General features: G+C 50.6%; 1 protein-coding gene across 11 annotated transcripts in view; it reads left to right on the top strand.

Moving 5' to 3' along the window:
* The window catches only part of TMEM164 (transmembrane protein 164), a 177,696-nt gene that overhangs the window by 131,510 nt on the left and 23,661 nt on the right, over positions 1–22,525 (top strand). For all 11 annotated transcript variants that reach the window (XM_078064583.1, XM_078064582.1, XM_078064589.1 and 8 more), the window contains one exon: positions 22,336–22,436. In XM_078064583.1, coding sequence (XP_077920709.1) covers positions 22,336–22,436 — 101 coding nt within the window. The remainder of the gene's footprint in view (positions 1–22,335; positions 22,437–22,525) is intronic.

The following is a 22,525-nucleotide window of genomic DNA, read 5'->3' as shown; positions in this document are numbered from 1 at the left end:
CATTCGTGGAGGCTCCACCCTCATGACCTAAGACACCTTACAAAGGCCCCACCCCCTAATACAATCCATCTTTGGTGGTTAGGATTTCATCATATGAATTTGGAGGGACACAGACATTCAAACCATAGCAACTTATTTGCACACTCTTTCTGCCAGGCTCTATGCTGGCCTTTGGGATGCCCCGATCGGTGAAAACCAGATACCATCCCTTCCCTCATAGAGTTTATAATGTAGTGAGAGGAGACATGTATGAATCAAATAATCACACAAATAAATATATAGTTATAACTGAGGTAAGTACTCTGAAGGAAAGGAACATGCTTTAGTGAGAGCTAAGAATAAAACTAACACATACTTCGGAGGTTTGGGGGAGAGTTCCCTGAGGAAGTGACATTTCAACTGAGGTCTGAAGGATATGTAGGGGGTTCACTAGGCAAGAGTAGGATTGGGGGGGTGCACCCTTATAACCTCACAAAACTACACGTACGACAGCACTGTGGCAGGAGGGAAGGGAGATCCAGGGGGAGGACGGATGACCCGGCCTGAGGGGCAGGCAGGGGTCAGATACGGAGGGCTTTGTCAGCTGTGGTCAGGGATTTGGCCTTTATTCTAAGACCTATGGAGAGCCAGTGAAAGTTTTAAGAAGGGGCATAACACCAGCTTGCTCTCCTGTTGATTCCTCTCCTGTGTAAATCCTTTATAGAGTTCAAACTTTAAAATACAGAAAACCATTCTGTAACAGATCACCTTCCCACCCTTCCCCACGTCCACGTGGTGCCTCCTATAACTCCATAGGTAACTGCCATTTTGGATTTTTGCATCTCCTCCCAGAGTTTCTTCTCACACATATAAGTAAATTCAGAAACTATTTTATTTCCCTCCTCTGTAAGACACACACCCCCAAATAGCATACTGCATGACTGTTTTGTTGCCGTTACTGTTTTGCTTTAGCAGCATTTCTCTCCCTGTAAGCCCATAGGAAGCTTCCTCATTCTTTTGCACAACAGCTCGTGCATTCCATCGTGTGGATGATAAAATACAGTCTAGTAGAAATGGCAAGACTTTATAGAGCACTAGGAGGTGCCAGACATTGCTTCAAGCTCTTCGCACATGTGAACTCATTTCATCCCCACCACAGTCCTCTTAGGCAGGGTTGCTGTTATGTCCCTTTTGCACATGGGGAAACTGAGGCTCCGCTAGTAAGGGGACGCACACGGGATTTGAACCCACTGGTATGGCTCTGGGGTTCTTGCTGTTAAACGTAACACAAGGCTACGATAGTACATCGTAATTTATTTATTCTGTCTCTGTTGGTAGACATTTAGGTTGTTTTGAATCTTGGGCTAATATAAATAACACTGTGCCATGCGACCTTGTACCCACGCTGATTTGCATGTGTGTGCATGTATCTAGTACGATAAATCCCCCCTAAGTAGAATTGCTGAATCAAAAGAGTATGTGTGTTCATAATTTGGATGGATGTTTCCCAATTCATAAAAGTCATACCAATGTAAATGCCCGCGGCAGTGGGTAAGAGTGCCTGTTTCCACACGCCCTCCCCGAAAGAGTGTATTCCCGGTGTTTTTCGATTTTTGCCCATCTGATGGGTAAAAATAATGGTGTAGCAAATCAGACTTAATTTGAATTTCTCTTACTTTGGGTGAAGGGGAGCATCTATTTACATGTTTGAATTGGCATTCGATTTCCTCTTCCTTGAACTCTGTGTTCCTGTCATGTGCTTATCTTTCCCTTGCGTTGTTAGCCTTTTTAACAAAATTTAATCTTAGGAGGGGCGCCTGGGTGGCTTAGTCGGTTAAGTGTCTGCCTTCGGCTCAGGTCCTGATCTCATGGTCCTTCTCAGCAGGGAGCCTGCTTCTCCCTCTCCCCCTGCCCCTCCCACTGTTCATGCTCTCTCTCGCTCTCAAATAAATAAATAAATAAAATCTTTAAAAAATTGTATCTTAGCTCTTTATAATATATATATTTGTTTATATTTCTGTATATTCATATGCAATAGAAATATATTTCTAGATTTATGTATATTTCTATATACATTTCTATTTCAATATAATCGAAATATATTTCTATATATTTGTATATAAATATTAGGGAAGTTCACCCTTTGTGATCTGAGCTGTGGATATTTTTCCCCGTTTTCTCACTCGTCTTTTAACTTTGCTTATGATTTCTTTAGGTAGACTGTTTACATTTCTGTGTAATTTATCTGGCTCTTACCCGTAGAGCTTCTGAATTTGGAGTCATGGTTAGGAAGTCCTTCTCCACTACCAGGCTACAAAAAAATATATCCTGCATTTTTTTTCCCCTCCTGTGTTAATAGTTCCATTTTTCTTTTAGAGCTTTAAATCTTTCATCCACTTGGAATTTATCCCAGTAGACAATGTGAGATAAGGACCCGACTTTATTTCCAGATGGTTTCTCATTTGTCCCAAGACTGTTAAGCAGACAGTCTGGCATGATCAGGCGTGCTTGTTGGAAAGATCATTCTGGCCACTGTGCGGAGAGCTCGCCATGTCCTCCTGCTTTGCCCTCCCCAATTTTTCTCAAGTCCATCACTCTTCCTACCTTGGCTTAGGCCTTACTCCTCTCTCACCTCAACCATGACAGCTGACTCTGTGTGATCTCCCTACCTCCAGCCTCCCCGTCTCCCCCCAACAACCTGTCCCTGTAGCTTCCAAAGCTGGGCCGAAAGCCCAAATAGGATCATGGCACTTCCCTATTTGGAAACTTCCAGTGGCTCCCCCTTGTCCCCAGAGCACAGTGCATTTTCCAGGGGGCACAAAAGGCCCAGCGTGCCCTGGCCCTAGCCCTTTTCCCCCAGCCTCTTCTCTTTATGCTCCTTCCATCTTTGTACCCTGCACTCAGGGGATACCAAAATCCATAGGGTCCCCTGTATTTCCCGTGCAACTTTCATGCCTCCGCGCCCTGAACACGGCAAGACTTCTGCTGGGAATGCCCTTCTCCAACTTGGTGGCCCAGAACACGTTCTGTCTTCAAAACTCAGCCTTGTCAGTTAGCTCCTCCAGGCAGCCCCCCGGAAGTGTTCTGCGACTGTCCCTCTCACACTGCACTCCAGGTATCTGCCTTTCTGCCTGAGGACAGGAAGGCTTCTTTTGTTCTTGGTCTTTCGGGGCTGAATGAATGAAGGACTCTAGAGCCACACACTACACATTTCACATATCTTACAAGCTAACGTTTATTGTGCACTTTCCACCAACTAGGCACTGGCTAAATGTTTTACTTTGCCTGATCTTGATCCTATTTAATCCTCATAAGTCCACGAGACTTAGGGGGCCCATGACCTTGGATGAGAAAAAAAAAGATCACGTCTTCATTTGTATTAACTCCTACTGACGTCCAGCGTTTCCTTCAGTGTCGAATCGTAGACAACTGTCCGCAGTTGCTTTAGCAGGACTCGGGATGTTGTTGTCAATGTAAATTGTTCTCCTATTACGGCTGCTATAGGGATTTCACAAAACCCTTTGCACTTCTTCATTACCTGAGCATTTCAAAGCCTTAATTTTTAAAAGTATTTTGCTAACTATTTCAGTATTACTGTTTTCTAATGCGGTGTCTTTTGTCTACATAAAAACTTTATCCTGCAGGGCGCCTGGGTGGCTCAGTCGGTTAAGCATCTGCCTTCAGCTCAGGTCATGATCCCAGGGTCCTGGGATCGAGCCCCGCGTCGGGCTCCTTGCTCAGCGGGGAGCCGGCTTCTCCCTCTCCCTCTGCTGCTCCCCCTGCTTGTGCTCTCTGTCAAACAAATAAATAAAATCTTTAAACAGAACAAACAAACAAAAACTTTATCCTGAGAGAGGAGGCCCCAAACCACCCAAGGGATCCATGGCACCACAAAGGTTAGGAGCCCCTGCACGAGAGTTTCACCTGGCACTGGAAACCAGGCAGGCGAGCTTCACCACCACACAGCACTGCTTCTCCATGTCGTCGCTGAGTTCGGACGGACTGTGGGTTCGAATCCTGAGTCTGGCGCTTAGGCTAGTGCCTTAAACCTCTCTGCATCTGTTTGCTCATTTGTAAAAGGAGGACAGGAATAGTACCTATCTCACAGGGGTGCCGTGAGGGTTCGATGAGCTCGTATATGTAAATCTACAGAACGATGCCTGGCACATGGTGTTGTATACTTTTATTATTAACCACCGTAATACTGCCTCTTGTTAATTACACGTCTGTCTTCCATCTAGACTGTGGGCTCTTGAGGTCAGGATGGTTCCTTGCTCAATTCTGAACCGACAGAGCCTTGCACCTATGGAGTGCGTGTCTGTCAGCAGGTTTAATGTTGCTGGCATCCCTTAGATGCCTGCTTCTCCATCGAGCTGCATCTTGCCCCTGTCTACTGGTTCTCCTCTGGCGGGCAGTCGTTGGGCTCCTTTGCTCTGCATGCTCCAGAGATCCTGGTGTTCTCCATCCCTAGATCTCACTGCAGGCTCGAGAAACACCACAGGTTCTTCAAAGGAAACTTGTCTACGGTCAGCCTTTTCGATTCCATGCCCCTTCTTCCCACCTGCTCTTTTTCCTCCTCTTCTCTTTCCTGTATTACTGGCCCCACCATCCACCCAGGGCCAAAGCCAAAAACCTGGCCAGAAACTTTCTGGATCCCTTCCTGCCTCATCCCTGATGCCAATCAGTTCAGAAGTATTCTGATGATCCAGATTCTCAAAATGCTTGCAAATTCAGCTCTTCCTCTCTGTTTCCATCCCCTCTGCCTGAGTCTAGGCTCTCAGCCTCTGTTGCCAGGGACTACTTCATTTTCTCATGTCCCTGCCCCCCGATTGCCCCCTACGTCTCCCCCAGTCTGTCCTCCATCCAGTCTCCAGAATGACCTAAGGAAAGAACAAATCTGATCAGATTTTGCTCCCCTGCTTAAAAATCCTGTCTGGGAGGCAGACCAAACTCCTTTACGTGGCATTCAAGATGGTTACAGTCCTACCCTTATCCATCTCTTTGACCTCATTTCCCATCGCTGAGATTTCAACTCCCATTACTTTACCCTCTAAGCGAACAAATCTGCTGACAGATTTGGCCCACCTGCCCCCAACACCGTGTCTGTGTACACGACAGCTTGTCTGTCTGGAACCTGGCAAACTCCATGTCCTCCTTGAACATTAGCTCAGTGATGCTGCCCCCAACCCCAGCGCTGTGTCTGACTTCCCTAGGCAGCCTAAAGCACTCTTTCCTGAACGTTCTCTTTATATTTTCTATTTGCCTTGAGCGTTGCAACGGCCTCATCCGAGTGTTTATCAGCGTTTTGCCACAAGGTGGCAGTAGTCTCATCTTTTTGTCTTTTCAGGATCTACAATTAAGATCACTGTTATGTTAATTTAAATTAATAATCCTAAATAATTAAACTGGTAGTATTTATTATAATTAAGATGCTATGGGAGTGAGGGAGAGGGCAAAATCTGTGAGGCCCCAGGATTTCCGCCTGGGGGGCTGGGGGAGATAGGGTGCCACTCACAGAAAGGGCCACAGAAGGAAAGGAACATGTTTTAGGAAGGAAGATTTTTTTTCAACACTTGAGTTTGAGACACTTCTAGGCTATCAGGCTGAGATGTCCAGGAGGCAGTCGGATGGAATGTTCTGGAGGCGTTCAGGGGAGTCTGGGCTGGAGGCTGACTTCCATGTCATTGGTATAAAGAAGGTGCACACACACGGGGGTGAATGAGATGGTCCAGGGTAGCTACGTCGGTGGGGTGGGAGAAGAAATAGAATTTGGAGAAAAGGCCTCGGGGAACATCAACTGTGAATAGGAGATAAAACAAAAGGAGCCTTATGCGATTGTAGGACCGGGCAGAGCAGTAGCACCATGTAGGTTCAGAGAGTTCTGGCAAAGTATGACCATTGGAGAAGAGGGGGTGGGAGGGAAAGAGTAGGGTGTTAAGGAAGGAGGGGTTAAGGGTGTTGCAGAGCTAAGGGAGGGATTTCTCCCCCATCCCCGCACCCTGCCTTTTTCCTACCTTTCCTTTCCCCCTCCTCCCCTGGCCTCTCTGCCCAAGGCTGGGCAACTTCAGGTGCTAAGGCGAAGGCCACTAGTGAGAGGGAGTGTTTTGAAGGTACTAGGGAGGCAGGGGAGTGGAGGAACCGTGGGTGCCGACCCCTGCTGAGAAGGAAGGGGCTTTGCAGTGGATGGAGATGGGTCCTGACAGGAGGAGTGAGCGTGGCGGGAGATGGGAGAAGGAGAGAAGTCTGGACTGTTTGCGTGCTGTCCAGTAGAATTCTTGGTGACGGCGGAGATGGTCTAGATCTGCTCTGCTCAGTATGGTAGCCGCTCACTCCATGTGGCTCCCGAGCAGAGGACATGGGACTAGTACAAACCCAGGAGCTAGGACCGAGAAATTTTTTTGCTTGATTTCAGTTTAATGAATTTGCATTGACATTGAATTGGCTGCAGGTCCTTAGTAGCTGTAGCTACCATATTGGACAGTGTAGCTCCAGAAGTGTGGTGACTAGCGCAGAGGGGGCCCTCCTGAAACAGATTTCCTTGCAGTTTCCCGGCACTGGTCTGTACAGTGACCCCGTCTTCTCCGGGGGGCTCAGCAGTCTGCGCAGAGGGGCAGGACATCTGCCTTGAGGTATCCATCCAAGTTTGGATCAATGGTGTTGAAGATCCAGAAAGCGAGGGGTGCTTGGGGTTTGGGACAGAGTTTTGGTAACCTTGCCACCCACTTTCGTCCTTTCGGGTTTCCAGCCAAGGGCAGGTCACCCAAGGAACAGTAACAGAATGGCGAACAGAGTGCTTCCTTTATTATGAGCTGAGCGGGCACACCCAGCACGGGAAGGCTGCTCGGGCAGGCGGGGCCGGAGCCCGCAGCTTTGCTCTGGACACCTGCGTGAGCCTTCTGCTCTGGACCCTGACTACCTGCAGTGGCCAGATTTGTACACCGGGCCTGAACTTCTTTCCCACCCAGTCAAAGGAACCGAGGAGCTCGAGAGGAAATTTGAACAGGCCTGGCTGCCGGCCGATGGATGAGACGGTTCTGAGATGTGCCCGTGTCAAAGCGGGACTAACCTCCTTTCAAACCCCGTTCTGTCGCTTACGAGCTGTGTGACCTTGGCGAAGTTCCTTAACTTCTCTGGGCTTCCGTTTCTTCATCTGTAAAATAGGAATAGTGCCCATCACTTAGTTCACACTATGTAAATTTGCTCTCTGTATGGTTTCTGTTTGCTAAGGTACCATGACTCTGCCTACCAGTCTCCTAAAATGTGGTCTGAGCTATTTCTTAGGTTCTCACCCTTAGCAGGCCACCCCTTGGGGATGAGGTAGTGAGGGGTAGGGAGAAGTGTGGAGCAGCAGGGAGGAAGAGGGCTGTCTGCCCGCCTGGGAGTTGAGGGGGCTAGTTCAAGTGATCAGTCATGGGGTCCCAGATGGTATGGATGGAAGAACGAGGAGGAGGTCCATGGGGGTGGGGTGTGGGGAATCAGGTCACCAGGAGGTGTGCGGGCTCGTGCCCAGTAGAAAAGAGGATATGGAATCTGAAACAATGGGGAGGCTGTGGTAGAGGAATAGAACTGAGGCGGGGTGGCTGGGGGTGCTCCCTGAAGCCGGTTGTGGGTAGGAAGGTGGCGTGGAGGTGCGGATGTGTGGAGTTGAAGAGGTTGCAGAGGCCAGGAGGTTAGGATGTTAGAAGTGGCCCCCGCACGGATGGTGAAATCACCCAGAGCAATGACTGTAAGCTCAGCGAGATTGATCCGGGAGGAGTCTGATAGTGACCTGGAGGACGAGGGGAGGGGGGTGGACCATGGTGACAAAGAGAAGGTGAAGCTTGCAAGAAGGAGACAAGAGTAAGCATCCAGAAGCAGTAACGGGAGGGGGGATCTTCAACTCCCCTTCTCCCCACACAAGCTTGCTGCGAGCACAGGAGGAGGAAGAAGAGCCTCCGCTCGGAGCAGCCCAAGGGAGAAGCAGTGTCCTGGGGGAGAGCCAGGGCTCCGCAGGGTGAGGAAGTACCAGGGCCATGCTGTGCGGGTGGCAGGTATGGAAGGATTTGCCAATGGTGGGATCAGGTTTCCAGGGGGTCCAGTGGGATGGGTTGGAGGGAGGCCAGCTGCAGGAGGGGTGGAGGAGAGCTCCCACACTACTTTTGGACCCACGGGGCTCGTGACCCAATTCCCTGCTCTGGGAACTTCTTCCCCTTTTCTTCATCCCTGTGGGTTGTTTTGGTTGGGTGGGTGCGGTGGTTCTATCTAGGCAGGGGATCTTAACGTGGAGTCCACGAATAGGAATAAGGGGTCCATTAACCTGGGTGGGAAAAGTTGATGCTCACCACTGCCTTGAAATCATGGTAGCGGTTCCACTCACTGCTGGAGCTCATTAAATGCATTAGTAAAGAAACATGCAAGGACTGTGTTATAGATCTGTTTTTCCTCTCTTGATGACTCCGTTTTAATAACACTGGCTTTTCCTGTAATGCTTTGCCTTTTATGCATTCAAAACCCTGTTCTGGGGAGGGCTTCACTGGTGTCCCCCGCTTCTAGGGGATCTGTGCCCCGCTCCCGGAGGGTGAAGGAGCCCTGCCTCGAGGCTACTTGGAAACCCCTTTCTACTTCACTAGAGGGAGCTCTTGTTTCAGAATTGGGGAGCCGGGGACTCCCAGGCTTGACATGGGGTAAGAAAGGTATTTTGAAGCACAGGCAGATCAGATGTCCTTTGGAGACATTTCAGGAAACTGGGGTGTAAGAACCCCAAGGTTGATGCGGGCAAGCCACGTGTCTCTGGAGATAAGCTTTAAGCTTACCTCCTGGAGGATGAGGGTTAGCACACAGCCGGTGTGTTGGTTTCTAGGACAGTTAAAGCAAGAGTACTGTGGCCAGTGAGGGCTTGAAAACTGGCCCCAAGGTCATACTGACCTCAGTCTACCTGTTTCTTCCCCACCCCGCCCATTAGCCCATCCCCCCTCTTGTCTAACTAGCCTTAGGGTGCTGGGAAAGTTCTCTCTCTCTGGCTTCCCACTTCCACTTTGAAGGCCAGGCTAAGGGCAGGAGAAAGGCTTGGGGGCTCGGGCAGATTCTGAAGGCTCCTGCAGTGTCCGTGGGGTGAGGGAAGAGCTGGAGAAATTGAAAAACTGGCCAGGGGCTGAGGCTTATGCGGGGGGATGGATTGGAGAGCTTCCGATGACCGTGGGATTTTTCCCCATGGAAGAGGAAGGAATTGGGGCTCAGGCGTGCTTTGTAGGAGCACAGGATTAAGTCAAGTACTCCCCACTGTAATTGTAGCCGCTTCCAGGAGGCACTGCTTCTCACAGGGGGCCAGATTGGGGCCCCTCTCCTGGATTCAGGTCTCTGGGGCGGGGCGCAGGCATCTGATTTTCTACAAGTTCTCGAGGACAGGGGTTCTCACAGCGCGGTCCCCAGACCAGCAGCAGCAGCTGCCTAACTGGGGAACTTGTTAGGAATACAGATTCTCAGGCTCCTGGCTCTAGGTCCCATCCCCAGACCCACTGAATCAGAAACTCTGGGGTGGCGCCCAGCAAGCTCCCTTGTACCAAGCCCTCCAAGGGGGTTCTGATGGCAGCTGAAGTCTGAGCACCGCTCCCCTTAGGGATTCCGATACAGGCTGAAGGTTAGGCCTCATTGCCTCAAATGATCCAAGAGGCGCCCCCCACTTGCTGACACTAACGGCATAAGGTGTGCGAGGCACCAGGGCATGTTATGGGTTTAAATACCACTTTTCTGTAGAGTATCTCCATGTTCCTTTGGCTTTTCTATTCCTCCAATGCTCCTGCAAGGTAGAGGGGACCTGAAATTTCCCTGCAAGTGGGGCAGTGCTGCTTAGAGGGGTTTCGATCCACACACATAGATGAGAGTGGACGCTGGGACCTGGGTCTCTGGACTCCAGTGCTGAAGCTGCTAGGGCCAGGTCTACCTGTTAGATTTGTTGCCAGCTCAGAGCCCTCACTCCGTGGGCTGTTGGCAGTGGGCTGGCTGGGATCCTCAGAAGTGAAGGGGGAGGTCTTTATGTTGCCTTTAGCCAGAGGCGGCATGGCCCAGTCAGCCCCCACTTAGGCACTTTGAAGGTGAAGCCTGGCCTGAGTGGGCTCTCTGGCCCCTCAGGATAGGAGGTCGACAAGATGGACCTTCCACCTGGACATCTACCTCAGGACAGCTTCTTGTACATTAAACAGACTAGAAGGCACAGTTCATTTGGTCAGATGCCTGGATGAAGGGGAACCTGACTTGGGCCTGTGCCCAGTGGCGAGAATGGGAAATCCCACATCCGTGGTCATCTTGGGATCGTGCCCTGGGCGGCAAAGGCTTGCAAAAGCTCGAAATGGAGGTGCCTCATGTAGAGGGCACATAAAGGTTCGGGATGGCATTGTTGTTGGGAACTAAACTAGTCGTTCTCTTCCCTGTTCCCAAGCCTGCACCTTCTCTCACGTTCCCTATCCCATTGAGTGGTACCACCATCCACTCATCACCCGGCCAGAAATCTGCAGATATATAATCATTGGCCCTTCACTCCCCTTCTCCTCCACATCCAGTCGGTGACCAAATCCTGTCAATTTGACCTCCTGATCATTTCTCAAATTCATTCCCTGTACTCCTCCTTTGGTTCAGGCTGGATCATCCCTGACTTGTTCAGTTTGCAACAGCCTCAACACTGGTGTCCCTGCCTCTAGCCTTGCTCTTCTTCAGTCAGCAGCCGGACTGCAAGCTCTGTCCCTTGCTTCAAAGTTTGGTCTGCGGGCCAGCGGCACCTGGGAGCCAATTAGAAATGCAGACTCTAGGTCCCCACCCCAGACGTACTGCACCTACCCTTTACCAAGATCTCCAGGTGATTTGTAAAGTCCAAAACATCTCATGTGGCAAACAGAATTCACAAACTGACTCCCATCTCGTTTATCCCTCCCTCCTACATGATAGTCCGATGATACTGAACTGCAAAAAGTTCTCGAACATACTGGGCTGCTCACTTCATTCTTTCTGCAAATACTTATCGAACCCCTACTTTGCATCAGGCACTTGCTGGGGATAAAGCAGTGAGCAAAACAGATACATATTATCCTTGCTTTCCCGGAGTTTACATTCTTATGGAAAGAGACAGTAAAGAAACAAGTGAAGTGTATAGTAAGTCAGATAATGTTGAGTGCCACAGAGGAAGAGGTAAAGCAGAGTAAGGGGTACAGGGATGCTGAATGGTTGGGGAGGCTGCAGTTTTAAATGAGGTAGCCTCATTTAAAGGGAAGGTCTCACTGAGAATGTGACATTTGAGTAAAGGCTTGTAGGTGAGGGACTGAGCCATTGGATACCTGGAGGAGGAATATGCCACGAAGAGCAAAGAAGTGTACAGGCCCCAACACAGGAGTGTTTCTCGAATATTCCAGCAACAGCAAGTAGGTCACTGTGTCTAGAGCCATGTGAAGGAAGGGGTTACCTTGTAGGAGATGAGGTCAGGGAGGTGCTGTAGATGAGGGGTCAGATCATATAGAAAGCCTCACAGACCATAGGAAGGACTTGGCATTTTAGTCTTAGGGAGATGGGCGGTCATTGGATGGTTTTGAGCCAAGGACTCACATGATCCGAATGAATTTTAAAGGGGTCACCCAGTTGCTATGCTGAAATTAGACCACAGGGGGACAGGGATAGAAGCAGGGAGACCTGTAAGTGATGTGTGTAATAACTCAGGCAGGAGAAGCTAGTGGCTGGGGTACTGACAGGAGAGCCAGAGAAGAGTCGTTGGATTCTGGGTACACGCTGAAGGTGCAGCCAGCAGGATTTGCTGATGGATCAGATGTAGGGTGTGAGAGAAGGAGGGGTCAAGGATGACTCTCGAAGGCTTATGACCTGAGTAACTTAGATGGAAGACCATTAATTGAGATCAGAAAGACTAGGAGGAGGGATTTGTGCTTGTTTATTGCTTTTTTTTTTGCGGGGGGGCGGGGAGGGGGCTACCGGGTGGAAGTAACAAACATCCCCAAATGTAGGGGCTTAAAGCAAAGACTTATTGGACTACACCAAACTAAAAAGCTACTGCACACTGAAGGCTACCATCAACAAAATGAAAAGGCGGCCTACTGAGTGGGAGCAGGGATTTGCAAATGACACATCTGCTAAGGGCTTAGTATCCAAGATGTATAAAGAACTTACACAGCTAACCACCAAAAGACCAAATAATCCAATTAAAAATGGGCAGAAGACCTGAATAGACATTTTTTCCAAAGAAGACTCCAGATGGCCAACAGACACGTGAAAAGGTGCTCAGTATCACCCATCATCAGGGAAATGCAAATCTAAACCACAGTGAGATACCACCTCGCACCTGTCAGAATGGCTAGGATCAAAAAGACAAGAAACAGCAAGTGTTGGCGAGGATGTGGAGGAAGGGTGACCCTCCTACACTGTTGGTGGGAATGCAAGCTGGTGCAGCCACTCTGGAAAACAGTACGGGGGTTCCTCAAAACAGTAAATAGAAATACTGTACAATCCAGTAATTCTGCTACTGGGTATCTGTCTGTCTGAGGAAACTGAAAACACTAATTGGAAAAGTTCTGTGCACTCCTATGTTTATTGCGGCATTGTTGACAATAGCCAAGGTATGGAAGTGACCCGAGTGTCCATCAGTAGATGAATAGATAAAGGAGATGTCTCACACACACACACACACACACACACACACACAGAGTGGAATATTACTCAGCCATAAGAAAAGGAGACCTTGCCACTTATGACAACATGGATGGACCTAGAGGGTATTTTGCTAAGTGAAGTAAGCAAAAAAAAACAACAAAAAAAAGATAAATACCATATGATTTCATTTATATGTAGAATCTAAAAAACAAAGCAGTTGAACAAACAAACAAAAACAGAAACAGACTCCTAGATACAGAGAACAGACTGGTGGTTGCCAGAGGGAAGGGGGTTTGGGGGGATGGGCAAAATTGGTGAAGGGGATTAAGAGGTACCCCAAAAAACCCCAGTGATGTCCTATTTTTCACAACTGTGTGGGATGACTGGGTCCTTCGTTGTTACGGACCGAATGTTTGTACCCCTGCCCCCGCAAGTTCTTATGTTGAAATCCTAACTCCCAGTGTGATTGTATTTGGATGTAGAGCCTTTGGGTGGTAATTGGGGTTCAGTTAGGTCGTGAGGATGGGGCCCTCATGAATGGGATTGGCGCTCTTAGAGGAAGAGGCCAGAGAGCTCCTTAGCCCCTCCTACCTTGTGAGGCTACAGCAAAAAGATGGCTGTCCTGCGAATCAGGAAGTGGGCTCTCCCCAGACAGGAATCTGCCTGCACACTTGATCTTAGACTTTATAACTTTCAGAACTGTGAAAAAAGAAACATCTGTTGTTTAAGCCACCCAGTCTATGGTTTTTTGTTATGGCGGCCCTAGCTGACTAAGATCGTTTTCTACTGGTCTTGCCTGGGCTCACCCGGAGCAGTTGGGACAGCTGGGCCTCTCTATCCGCATGGGCCTTTCGTGGCGTGGGGGTCTCAGGGCAGCAGTCCAAGAGGGCACGCTCCAAGGCACAGGTGCTTATCAAGCCTCCGATGGCATCTTTTTTGATGATATCCCGTGGGTCGAAGCAAGTTGCATGGCTGAGCCACGTGGGTCACGTGGCCCGATCAGTGTGGGAGAGGAATACATAAGGATGTGGATACTGGGAGGGTGCGACTCACTGGGAGCCAGTATGGTAATCACCTGCCATAGGACCCAAGGTCCAAAGTTGGGTTTAAGAACATGAGATGCCCATTTAGGGATCCCAGTGCAGCTATTGCGCAGGCTATGAGATGTGTGAGCCTGGAGTTCGAGGCAGAGGTCCAGGCTGAGATGTGCATGTTGGAGTCATCGGCACATAGGTAGTATTCAAGCCATGAGATTGGTTGAAACCACCCAGGGAATGAAAGTGTATAGGGAAGAGAAAACCTCCGAGTTCTGCAGCCTGACCTCCTGTCCTTTAGAGGTCAGGGAGAGGGGATGGAGAAGAAGCAGGCCCGTGGAGCAGGAGGAGACCAAAGAGAGAACGGTATCCCGGAAGCCAGGCAAAGAATGTTTCCAGAAAGGTGCAGAAGATGAAGCCTGAGAATTGACGATTGGATTCAGCAGTGGAAAAGTTATTTGTGACCCTGCAGGGAGCTGTTTTTGGTGGAGTGGGTGGAGGGGGGACGTAGGAGCAGAAGCCAAATTAAAGCAGGTTAAGAGAGAATGGGAGGAGAGGAATTGTGGGCAGGGAGTATGGACAAGTATTGTAAAAAAAAAAAAAAAAAAAGATGTGAGCCATGTACATAATTTCTAATGTTCTAGTAGCCACACTCAGAAAAAAAAAAGAAACTGGTGCCATTAATTTTAATGACATCTCTTCTATCTTATTTAACCCAGTACATCCAACACCTTCTCATTCCAGTGTAACCAGCATAAAATCATTACCAGTATATTTTACTTCCTTTGAAATCCAGTGTGTATTTTACACCAACGGCTCATGTCGGTTCATGCTAACCACCTCTCGAGGGCTCAGTAGCCACACATGGCCAGTAGCCACCATATTGGATGATCCAAGCATAAAGAAATCTTTCAAGGAGTTTTGCTCTAAAGAGGGGCCAAGGATCGAGGGGGAAGTGAGGTCAGGTGTTTGCAGTGGCTGGAGCGGTACTGAGTAGGTGAAAGGGGACAGAATCTGGATACAAAGGGAAGGCTGGCCTTGGCTGGGGTCCTGGGCGGGTCACCCATGGCAACGGGGGTGAGGGCAGAGCACATCGGCCACTGATGCAGGTACGTGGTTAGAGGCAATCATGAGAGCTTTGAAAAAAATTTTTTAAAGATGTATGTATTTGAGAGAGAGACAGAGAGAGTGAGAGAGAGAGGGAACAGGAGCAGGGGGAGGGGCAGAGGGAGAAGCAGACTCCCTGTTGAGCAGGGAGCCTGATGTGGGGCTCGATCCCAGGACCCCGAGATCATGACCTGAGCCAAAGGCAGATGCCTAACCGACTGAGCCACCCAGGCGCCCCAGCTTTGGAAGGTTTTTTGCCTGATCCTTTTTTTTCTCAGTGAAGTAGGAGGCAAGGTCATCATCTGAGAGTGAGGCATAGACCTATTGGAGGTTTGAGAAGAGAGGAGACCATATTCAGTTGTTGCCTGAGAGAGTGAATGGACAGGAGAGATGTACTGTGATTGCCTGGCAACACGAAGGATGCACTTGAGCTCTGTGATCACAAATCTGAAGTGAGAACAGTCAGCGCTGTTGTTTTTCCCTAGACACATTCAGCTGTGTGGGTGCAAGCAAGGAAGAGGAGCAGATTGGAAATGAACCAGGGCTGGGTTGTTGGGTTTTGGGTTTTTTTCCCCAAGATGAGTACGATCATGAGAGGCACCGTGGAGTCAAAGGTGTATGCCGGGGATCATTAGAATGATGGCCATGGAGTCTAAGGAGGGAAGTGGGAGCCGTGAAGGACAGCAAGAAGATGGTGGGACCTACCAATCCCAGATTCCGGCTGGGTCAGAGTGTTGGGGTCAGGGTGAGAGTGTAAGCTGGAAAGAGAGAAGTGGTAGTTGAAGAGGGAGTATTTGATCTATGGGGGGTTGCAGATATTCACAAGTCTGAGGTCTCAGGCATGACCATGGGAGTGAGTGGCTGAGGTACCATAGAGGACAAGGTCGTTGAGGAGCGGGGGGCCAAGGAACTGAGAGACCGGGATACTAGAAGGTTCATCCAGGCATGTGTTGAAATTATCAAGAAATAGGACAGGGATGGTTTTGGAGAGAGGGGTACCAAGCCAGGTACTAACACCCTCAAGGGATGTTGAAGGCCACGACCCGTATGTCTGTAGACAACCATAAAAGGGAAAAGTAGTGGGGTGGTACTGGATGGTGGTTGTAGGGTTTCAGGGAGAAAGGAGGGCCAGTGGTCTGGGAACAGCAATGCAAAGAAAGAAGTTACCTACTCTACTTACATGGGCCAAAGGAGAAAAACCAGTGAGACTACCTTCAAAAGCCAGAGGGGAAGCAGGCTCCTCATGGGCAGAGGTAGGGTGGGTGAGAGCCAAAGGATGAAGGGGACGTTCAGAGAAGTGACTGAAATATTGGGAATTTGGGTAATGATTTCTCTGTGACTTTGCAGATCCTGTTCCCTTTCCCTGGAATTCCCTTCCTTGTACACCTGAAAAAACTTCTCTTCAGCTTTTACCACCTAGCTCCTGCACCACTATTTTCCCGAAATTGCTATAGCCAAGAGTACGTGGCCAGCATTTCGCCAAAGCCAGGGGCAGTATTGGTCTCTGCCTCTATAGAGAAGTGGAATTTTCGTTGATGGTGGGAATGTTCTGCTTCTGCCCTGCCCCGTAGGGTAGCCACTAGCCACATGTGGTTATTGAGCACTTTGAAATGCAGCTGGCGCAGCCGAGGAATCAAATTTCTAATATTATCTAATTTTAATCCCTTTACGTGTAAATTGTCCCATGTGGCTGGTGGGCTCATCTTGTCTTCGATCCTGTCTTCTTGGGCAGGGGGTCCTCTTTCTTCTGGCAATGATCGGTGCTTTAATCTCGTTCCGTGGACTCTTCCTCGTTGATCTCTACACCCCAAGCTCTGTGTCCAGGCCATTTCTCTCCTGAGCTCTCCACGTGGACACCCCATAGGCATTCAGTGTCAGCGCGCTCCACATTGAAGTCCTCTCTCCCCTAACTCAACTCAGTTGCTCAAGTCATAGACTTGAGAGCCGCCCTAGCTGCTTCCCTAGCTGTCTCCATGTCCAGAGCAGGCTGACTAGCCCGAATGGAAATCTGACCGTGCTCTCCCCTGTATAAAACCTCCCAGTGGCATCTCATCGTGTGCAGGGTCAGGGCCAAGTTCCTGGCCATGGCGAATGAGGTTCTTCATGACCTGACCCCAGTCTCTCCAGCTTCATCTCCTTACACCCGTCCCCTCCCACTTTATGCTCCAGTGACGCAGACCTGCTTGAGATGACATGCAAACAGCATGCCATGTCACGCCTCCACCCCTCGTGGCAGGCTGTACCCACCGCGCGGAGTACCCTTTCCCTCCTGCGCGCTCCGACCCCAGCTCCTCCTTGTGCTTCTTCAAAACCCACCTGAGCTGTCATCTCCAGCTGCCCCTCCCCCATGTCCCCCTTACTTACCTGCTTACACCACTCTTTTATTTTTAAAAGATTTTATTTATTTACTTGAGAGAGAGAGAGCGTGAGTGGGGGGAGGCGCAGAGGGAGAGGGGCAAGCAGGCTCCACGCTCAGCACGGAGCCCGACGCGGGGCTTGATCCCAGGACCCTGAGATCAAGACCTGAGCCGAAATCAAGAGTTGGACGCGTAACCGACTGAGCCACCCAGGCACCCCCCTCGTCGTTCGCTCTTAAGTGCCGGACAGTTGTCAGGGGTGGGGACCGTCTTTGCCCCCTTCTCCCCACCACCTAGCATGGGGTCTGGTGCCCAGTGTTGGATGAAGTGAATGAGTTGAAGGGAGCAGGACAAAGACCGGGGGACGGGATGCCACCCTGCCCGGCCTCATCTCCTTGATGTGAGTCCTTCCTGGGTGGGATTATAGACCTGGAGAAAGGGCCCCTGGGAGGCCTCTGGGGATCTGTCTTTGCTGCTGCCGCTGGTGCAGGTGACTTCTTTTCCAGCTCGTGTGACGCTTCCTTCTGGCAGAAATCGATTTCAGAAAAAGCTATTATCTTGGTTCCCCCCCCGGCACCTTTAGAGATGAAATGCTTCTATCCTCCTGGGATACATGACGCTAGCAGAAAAATGTCACATTTCTTTCTTAAAGTAGAAAAAAAAGTTTTATGTGTTTAATTTTTCCAAAAGTGCTTAAGTTTCTCTTTTCCTTTAGAAGAAAACTGGTTTTTCACTCGGATTATCCCAAGGGCCACATTCAGGTATACGGAAAAAAAAAGGAATGATGCCCATTTGCGTACAATTTGCATATATCTATGTAGAGTGGATCATTTATTCTCAGGGTGCTTGCTTGCTTTCTGATTTTTTTTTTTTTTTAGTTTCAGAGAAATTGAGTCTTTGCTTATCTGTACAACAAAAAGAACCAACAACAGTGAAAAGGCAGTAGAAACCACAGGCAGCCCCCCCCACCCCCTTCACAGAGAAGATCCCTTCTTTGCAAGAGCCCCTGGCTTCTCCCAGTCTTTTCGGAGCTTTGGGGTGGCTGTGGTTTCGCCCTGATAAAAATAGCAGCCGCCCGCCGTGTGCCAGGCAAGCTGCTCTATTTACTTTTCTGTATCTCTTATTCCACTCGGCAGCCCCGAGAGGTGGGTGTTACCTCCAGGCTTCATACAGGAAACGGTCGGAGAGGGGCAGCACCATCTGCCCCAGGTACCCCCCTAAGCAGTGGCAGAGGCGGGCTTCCCACCCAAGGCTGTCCGCCCCCCAGCCCTTTGTGTTAAACCGCCAGGCTCTGTTTTCCCTCCGTGGCATGTTGTCTGGTGTTTGGCCTTCGACACCTGCCATTACCAGCCAGGGACTTCTCCTCACACGCTCATGGTTTGCTTGTCATTTGAATGGCGGTTGCACAATATCGAGTTCGCCTTATCTCCCCATTCGGTTTGTTTCCCGGTCCTCGGTGTTACAGGTGGCGCGGGTGTCAATATCTTTGTGCAAATAAAGGATGGTCTGTTGGGTTTTTTAGGTATTCGACGCAAGTCCTCTAAGTAGGACTGCCGGGCCACAGGGTTTGATAGAGTTTGATGCTTCCCTGGAAGGTCTGTGCCGTTCGATCGCTCACACCGTGGTGAGTGCCTACTCTACCAGGTGCTGCAGGTAAAGGGATTCCGAAACGGCCCCTCATTCGTAGAACTGACAGTCTGGCGTGGGGCGGATGGGGCAACCCAGAGTGGTTGTAGTAAAGTGGGGGTTGGGGCAAGGGGCAATGAGAACGTGGACCCCTGGCCATGTCTGAGTGTGCCTCTCCCCCATCGCATGGGGGCAGGGACTGTGGGGCAGGGGAGGAGCGTGATAAGGAGAGGGGCTGCCCAGCAGTCCGGGCCTCATCCCAACTTTCCCCAGGCCTGTGGCTGAGCTACCTCGAGGCTGAGGACGCTGCCCTCCTCCCGTCCCTTGGCTGCAGTGGCCACCTGGCCCACGGGACCCGTCACTGCTGCCCAGCTGCCACCAGGGGGAGCCAAGCAGACGACGGGGGGGGGGGGATGAGGGGGCGGGGGGGGGACTAGCTCCAGCCTTGAGAGGCGTGAGCAGGAGCCTGAGCACCTGCTGGTCCTCCAGGTCCCCTCTTCCCCTTAATACCCCCAGCAGCCAGGGGGCAACACGGTGCCCGATTCCCATTCATTCGGCAGACAGGAAGGTGTGCAAAGTCTAAGTGCACAGCTCAATGGCTTTTCACAAACCAAGCACGGTGCCAGATGCTAGGGACCCAGAAACGAATCTGACAGGGCCCCCCCCCCCCCAGGCGCTCTGGTCTAGAGAGGTAGACAGACAAGGAAAGAGACCGTACGACTTGGTGTGGTGGTGGTCTGGACAGGTGGCAACAGGGGCAGCGAGCAGCAAGCAGCCTGGCAGCGTCTAAGAGCCCGGCGCCCTGCTCTGACTTCGGCGGTTCCACTACCCATCTCCCGGCCTTCCGTGTCTCCATCCCTAACCTGGAGGAATGAGTTTGATGCCTTCCAAGGGCCTTCTGACTCACAGGTGCTGTGAGCCCGGCTCTCGTGCCCACAGCAAGCCTGAGCGTCTCCCCCAGAAGACCCGCCTGACTTCAGTCACCCCACCTCACTCCTTCTCCCTGCCACACCCCACCCCCTGCCCATGGTGTTCCTTGGGGTTCCGCCTCTGACCTTCCTTTCCCAGTCCGCGTGTGCCCCTGTAACTTTAGTGGCCGTCAGGTGCTGCTGACACCTACATCTCCATTGAGTGTGTGACGTGGCTTAAATCAGGTCATCTCATCTCCCCAACAACCTTATGAAGTAGGCAGTGGCATCATTTTATAGATGAGTGAAACGGAGTGAGACATGTCCACTTGGATATTCTGCAGACGCCTCGATTTCAACATGTCTGAAATCAGCCTCATCGTCTCCCTACCTTCCGCCCCAATCTGCCTTCTCCCCTCTTCTCCATCACAATCAATGGCACCATCAACCCAATGAGGCCCAAGCTAGAGGCCTTTCTAGATTTGTCCGTCCTCACCCTTCCTCCCCAGCATCCATCCCTCACATCCTGGCGAGATATTCTTCCACTTTTCTCCAGCCCTACCTCTGTGACCTTTGAGGGCCGCCATCCCCTACTTCTTTGGGTTCTTGCAGCAGCCTCCTATCCATCCTCCTGCCTCGACATTCTCTGCCTCCGGCCCTTCCCCCGCACGGGCCAGCACATGTCTGATCACAGCACTTTCCTGCGGCTTCCTGTGGCTCCGCAGCAGCGCTCCGAGCTGGCCATCCACAGGCTGGAATCCAACCAAGAAGATGTGTTTTGTTTGGTCCGTTGAGCATTCTTAAAACATTTTGAATTATTTGCCAACATTTAAAAATCAGGAAATTCCACACGAAAGTTCATATTTCTGGCTCCTCTTGCAAAACTGAAAAAACTGGCAACTCTGGGAACACGTCCCAGCAGGGCAGTGGTTGGATGGAGCTGAGTGGCGGTTGCCATCTTCAGAAGGGGCACGGACTTTCCACTTGGCCAGTCCCCAGCATCCTTAGCGTCTCTTAGTCTCTGGTCACTCTCCTCTCCCAGTTGCCTACCTGAGACTGGTGGCATTGGGGCTCATGGCCATGCAGGTATGGGCTGAAGCCCAAACCAGCCCTCAACCAACATCCGAGTCTTACTCCTCTCACCACCCCACCACACCCTCCCCTGCGGCCCCAACTCTTACCCACGGTTCTCCGAATTGCCTTGTGCCCGGGAGCTCATGTCTGCATGTTTGCCTTTGTGCGAGCTGCTGGTTCTGGAACGCCTGGGCCCCTGGTTAAGTCCCATTGGTCCTTCAGGACTGCTCTGTGCCCCCTCTACTGAGAAGCAGTCCTTGTTCCTAGGTCTTTCCCCCACCCCCGCCTCCAGCTGAGTTCTGTCCTCCCATGATAACGGGGCACAGAGCACAGGCATCCCACCATCATACTGGGTTCTCATTGTCGGTTGGCGTGTCTGCCTCCCCTGGCAGGCTGGGAGTCTGGGATTGTAGGGAGCCTGTCTTCTTCATCTTCCTATACCCCAAAGGTTAGCACGGAGCTTGGAGACATAATAGATGCCTAATAACCGGTGAATGAATGGATGAATCAGTGAAAGACCGACTTGGGAAAATACTACTCCAGGATGTAACATTGCCACCTACTTGCTTGGGATGGAGGGTTCCAGCTTCGTTTCATTCTGGAGCACCCCCCTCTCCAAGCCCCCATTCGGAGTGACACCCCCACAGCATCCTATAAGCCATACCCCTGCTCTGCAAGCTCTGGAATGCATCCAAGCCTCCTGGGAGGGTAGTTCCTAGTGACACTGGAGGGGAGAGACATCATTCTTGCTGTTCCGGGGGGAGGGAGTTGCGTAACGGTCGGGAAATGGCATAGCCATTGGATACGGCACATTCTGTAATTATCCGAAGCATGATAATGATGTGCTCATGATAGCATCTCACACCCATTGAACACTCACATTGTGCCCAGTCCTACACTGCGAGCACTCAGTACATTATTCCTGTCATTCCTTGCCACAATTCTAAGAAGTAGGTAGGTCTGGTTATCTTCGTTTCACAGATAGGAAAGCTGAGACTTAGGGAGTTTCCACAACTTTTCCAGGACCACGCAGCCCGGACATGGTAGAATCTAGATTCGAACCCAAATCTGTGGGCCACGGAAGTGAACCTTCCCAACCACCGCGCCACACTTCCTCAAAGACCTCTCTCTTGAGAAACATGAGGGAAAGATGAAAATAAATGTGAAAGTGAAGGATGCAGATTATATATACTGTTAGACTCCAATTAGTAATTAAGAAGAAAAAAAAAACCAAACAAACAAACCAACTCCTGAGGCATGGGGAAAACCAGCCGGTACACAACACCCACAATTTAGCAGCATCGTGTGTGGGGAGTAGAATGCCCGGGATGTGTTGTTCTTCATTTTCTCCATCTCGTTTCGACTCCTATAACATTTTCTAAATTTCCTCTAATGAGCATGCATTCCTTTCATCATAAAAAAAAAAAAAATCGCCCCTCTGTAACGGCCCCGGCAGTGTGTGGCAGAACAGAGGCCGGAAAGGGGGCTGGCTGGAGTCGCCGGCGCGTCTGAGGGCCCGTCTTCTAAGTCGCGAGAGGGGGCAATCCACTGGCGCAGCTGTGGCCTTGGCACCTGTGCCCTTAAGGGGCAAAGGACAAGTGAGTCTCACCGTCTCCCCTTTTCCTCCAGGTGCTTACACCCCAGAGCCCCTCAGCAGTTTCCGGTGGGCCCTTCTCTCAACTGGCCTCATGTTCTTTTACCACTTCAGCGTCTTGCAGATCCTGGGCCTGGTAAGTTTGGTTCGGTCCCCTTCGATCCCCCTCTGTGCGGAGTTCTCCATAAACCTTGATAATCCTGGTTGGCGCTGGCGTATCGTTTT

Source organism: Halichoerus grypus, chromosome X (assembly GCF_964656455.1).
Source record: "Halichoerus grypus chromosome X, mHalGry1.hap1.1, whole genome shotgun sequence".
Classification (NCBI taxonomy): Eukaryota; Metazoa; Chordata; class Mammalia; order Carnivora; family Phocidae; genus Halichoerus; species Halichoerus grypus.
The sequence above is the reverse complement of the archived record's forward strand: the minus strand, read 5'-3'. Positions and strand labels throughout refer to the sequence as shown.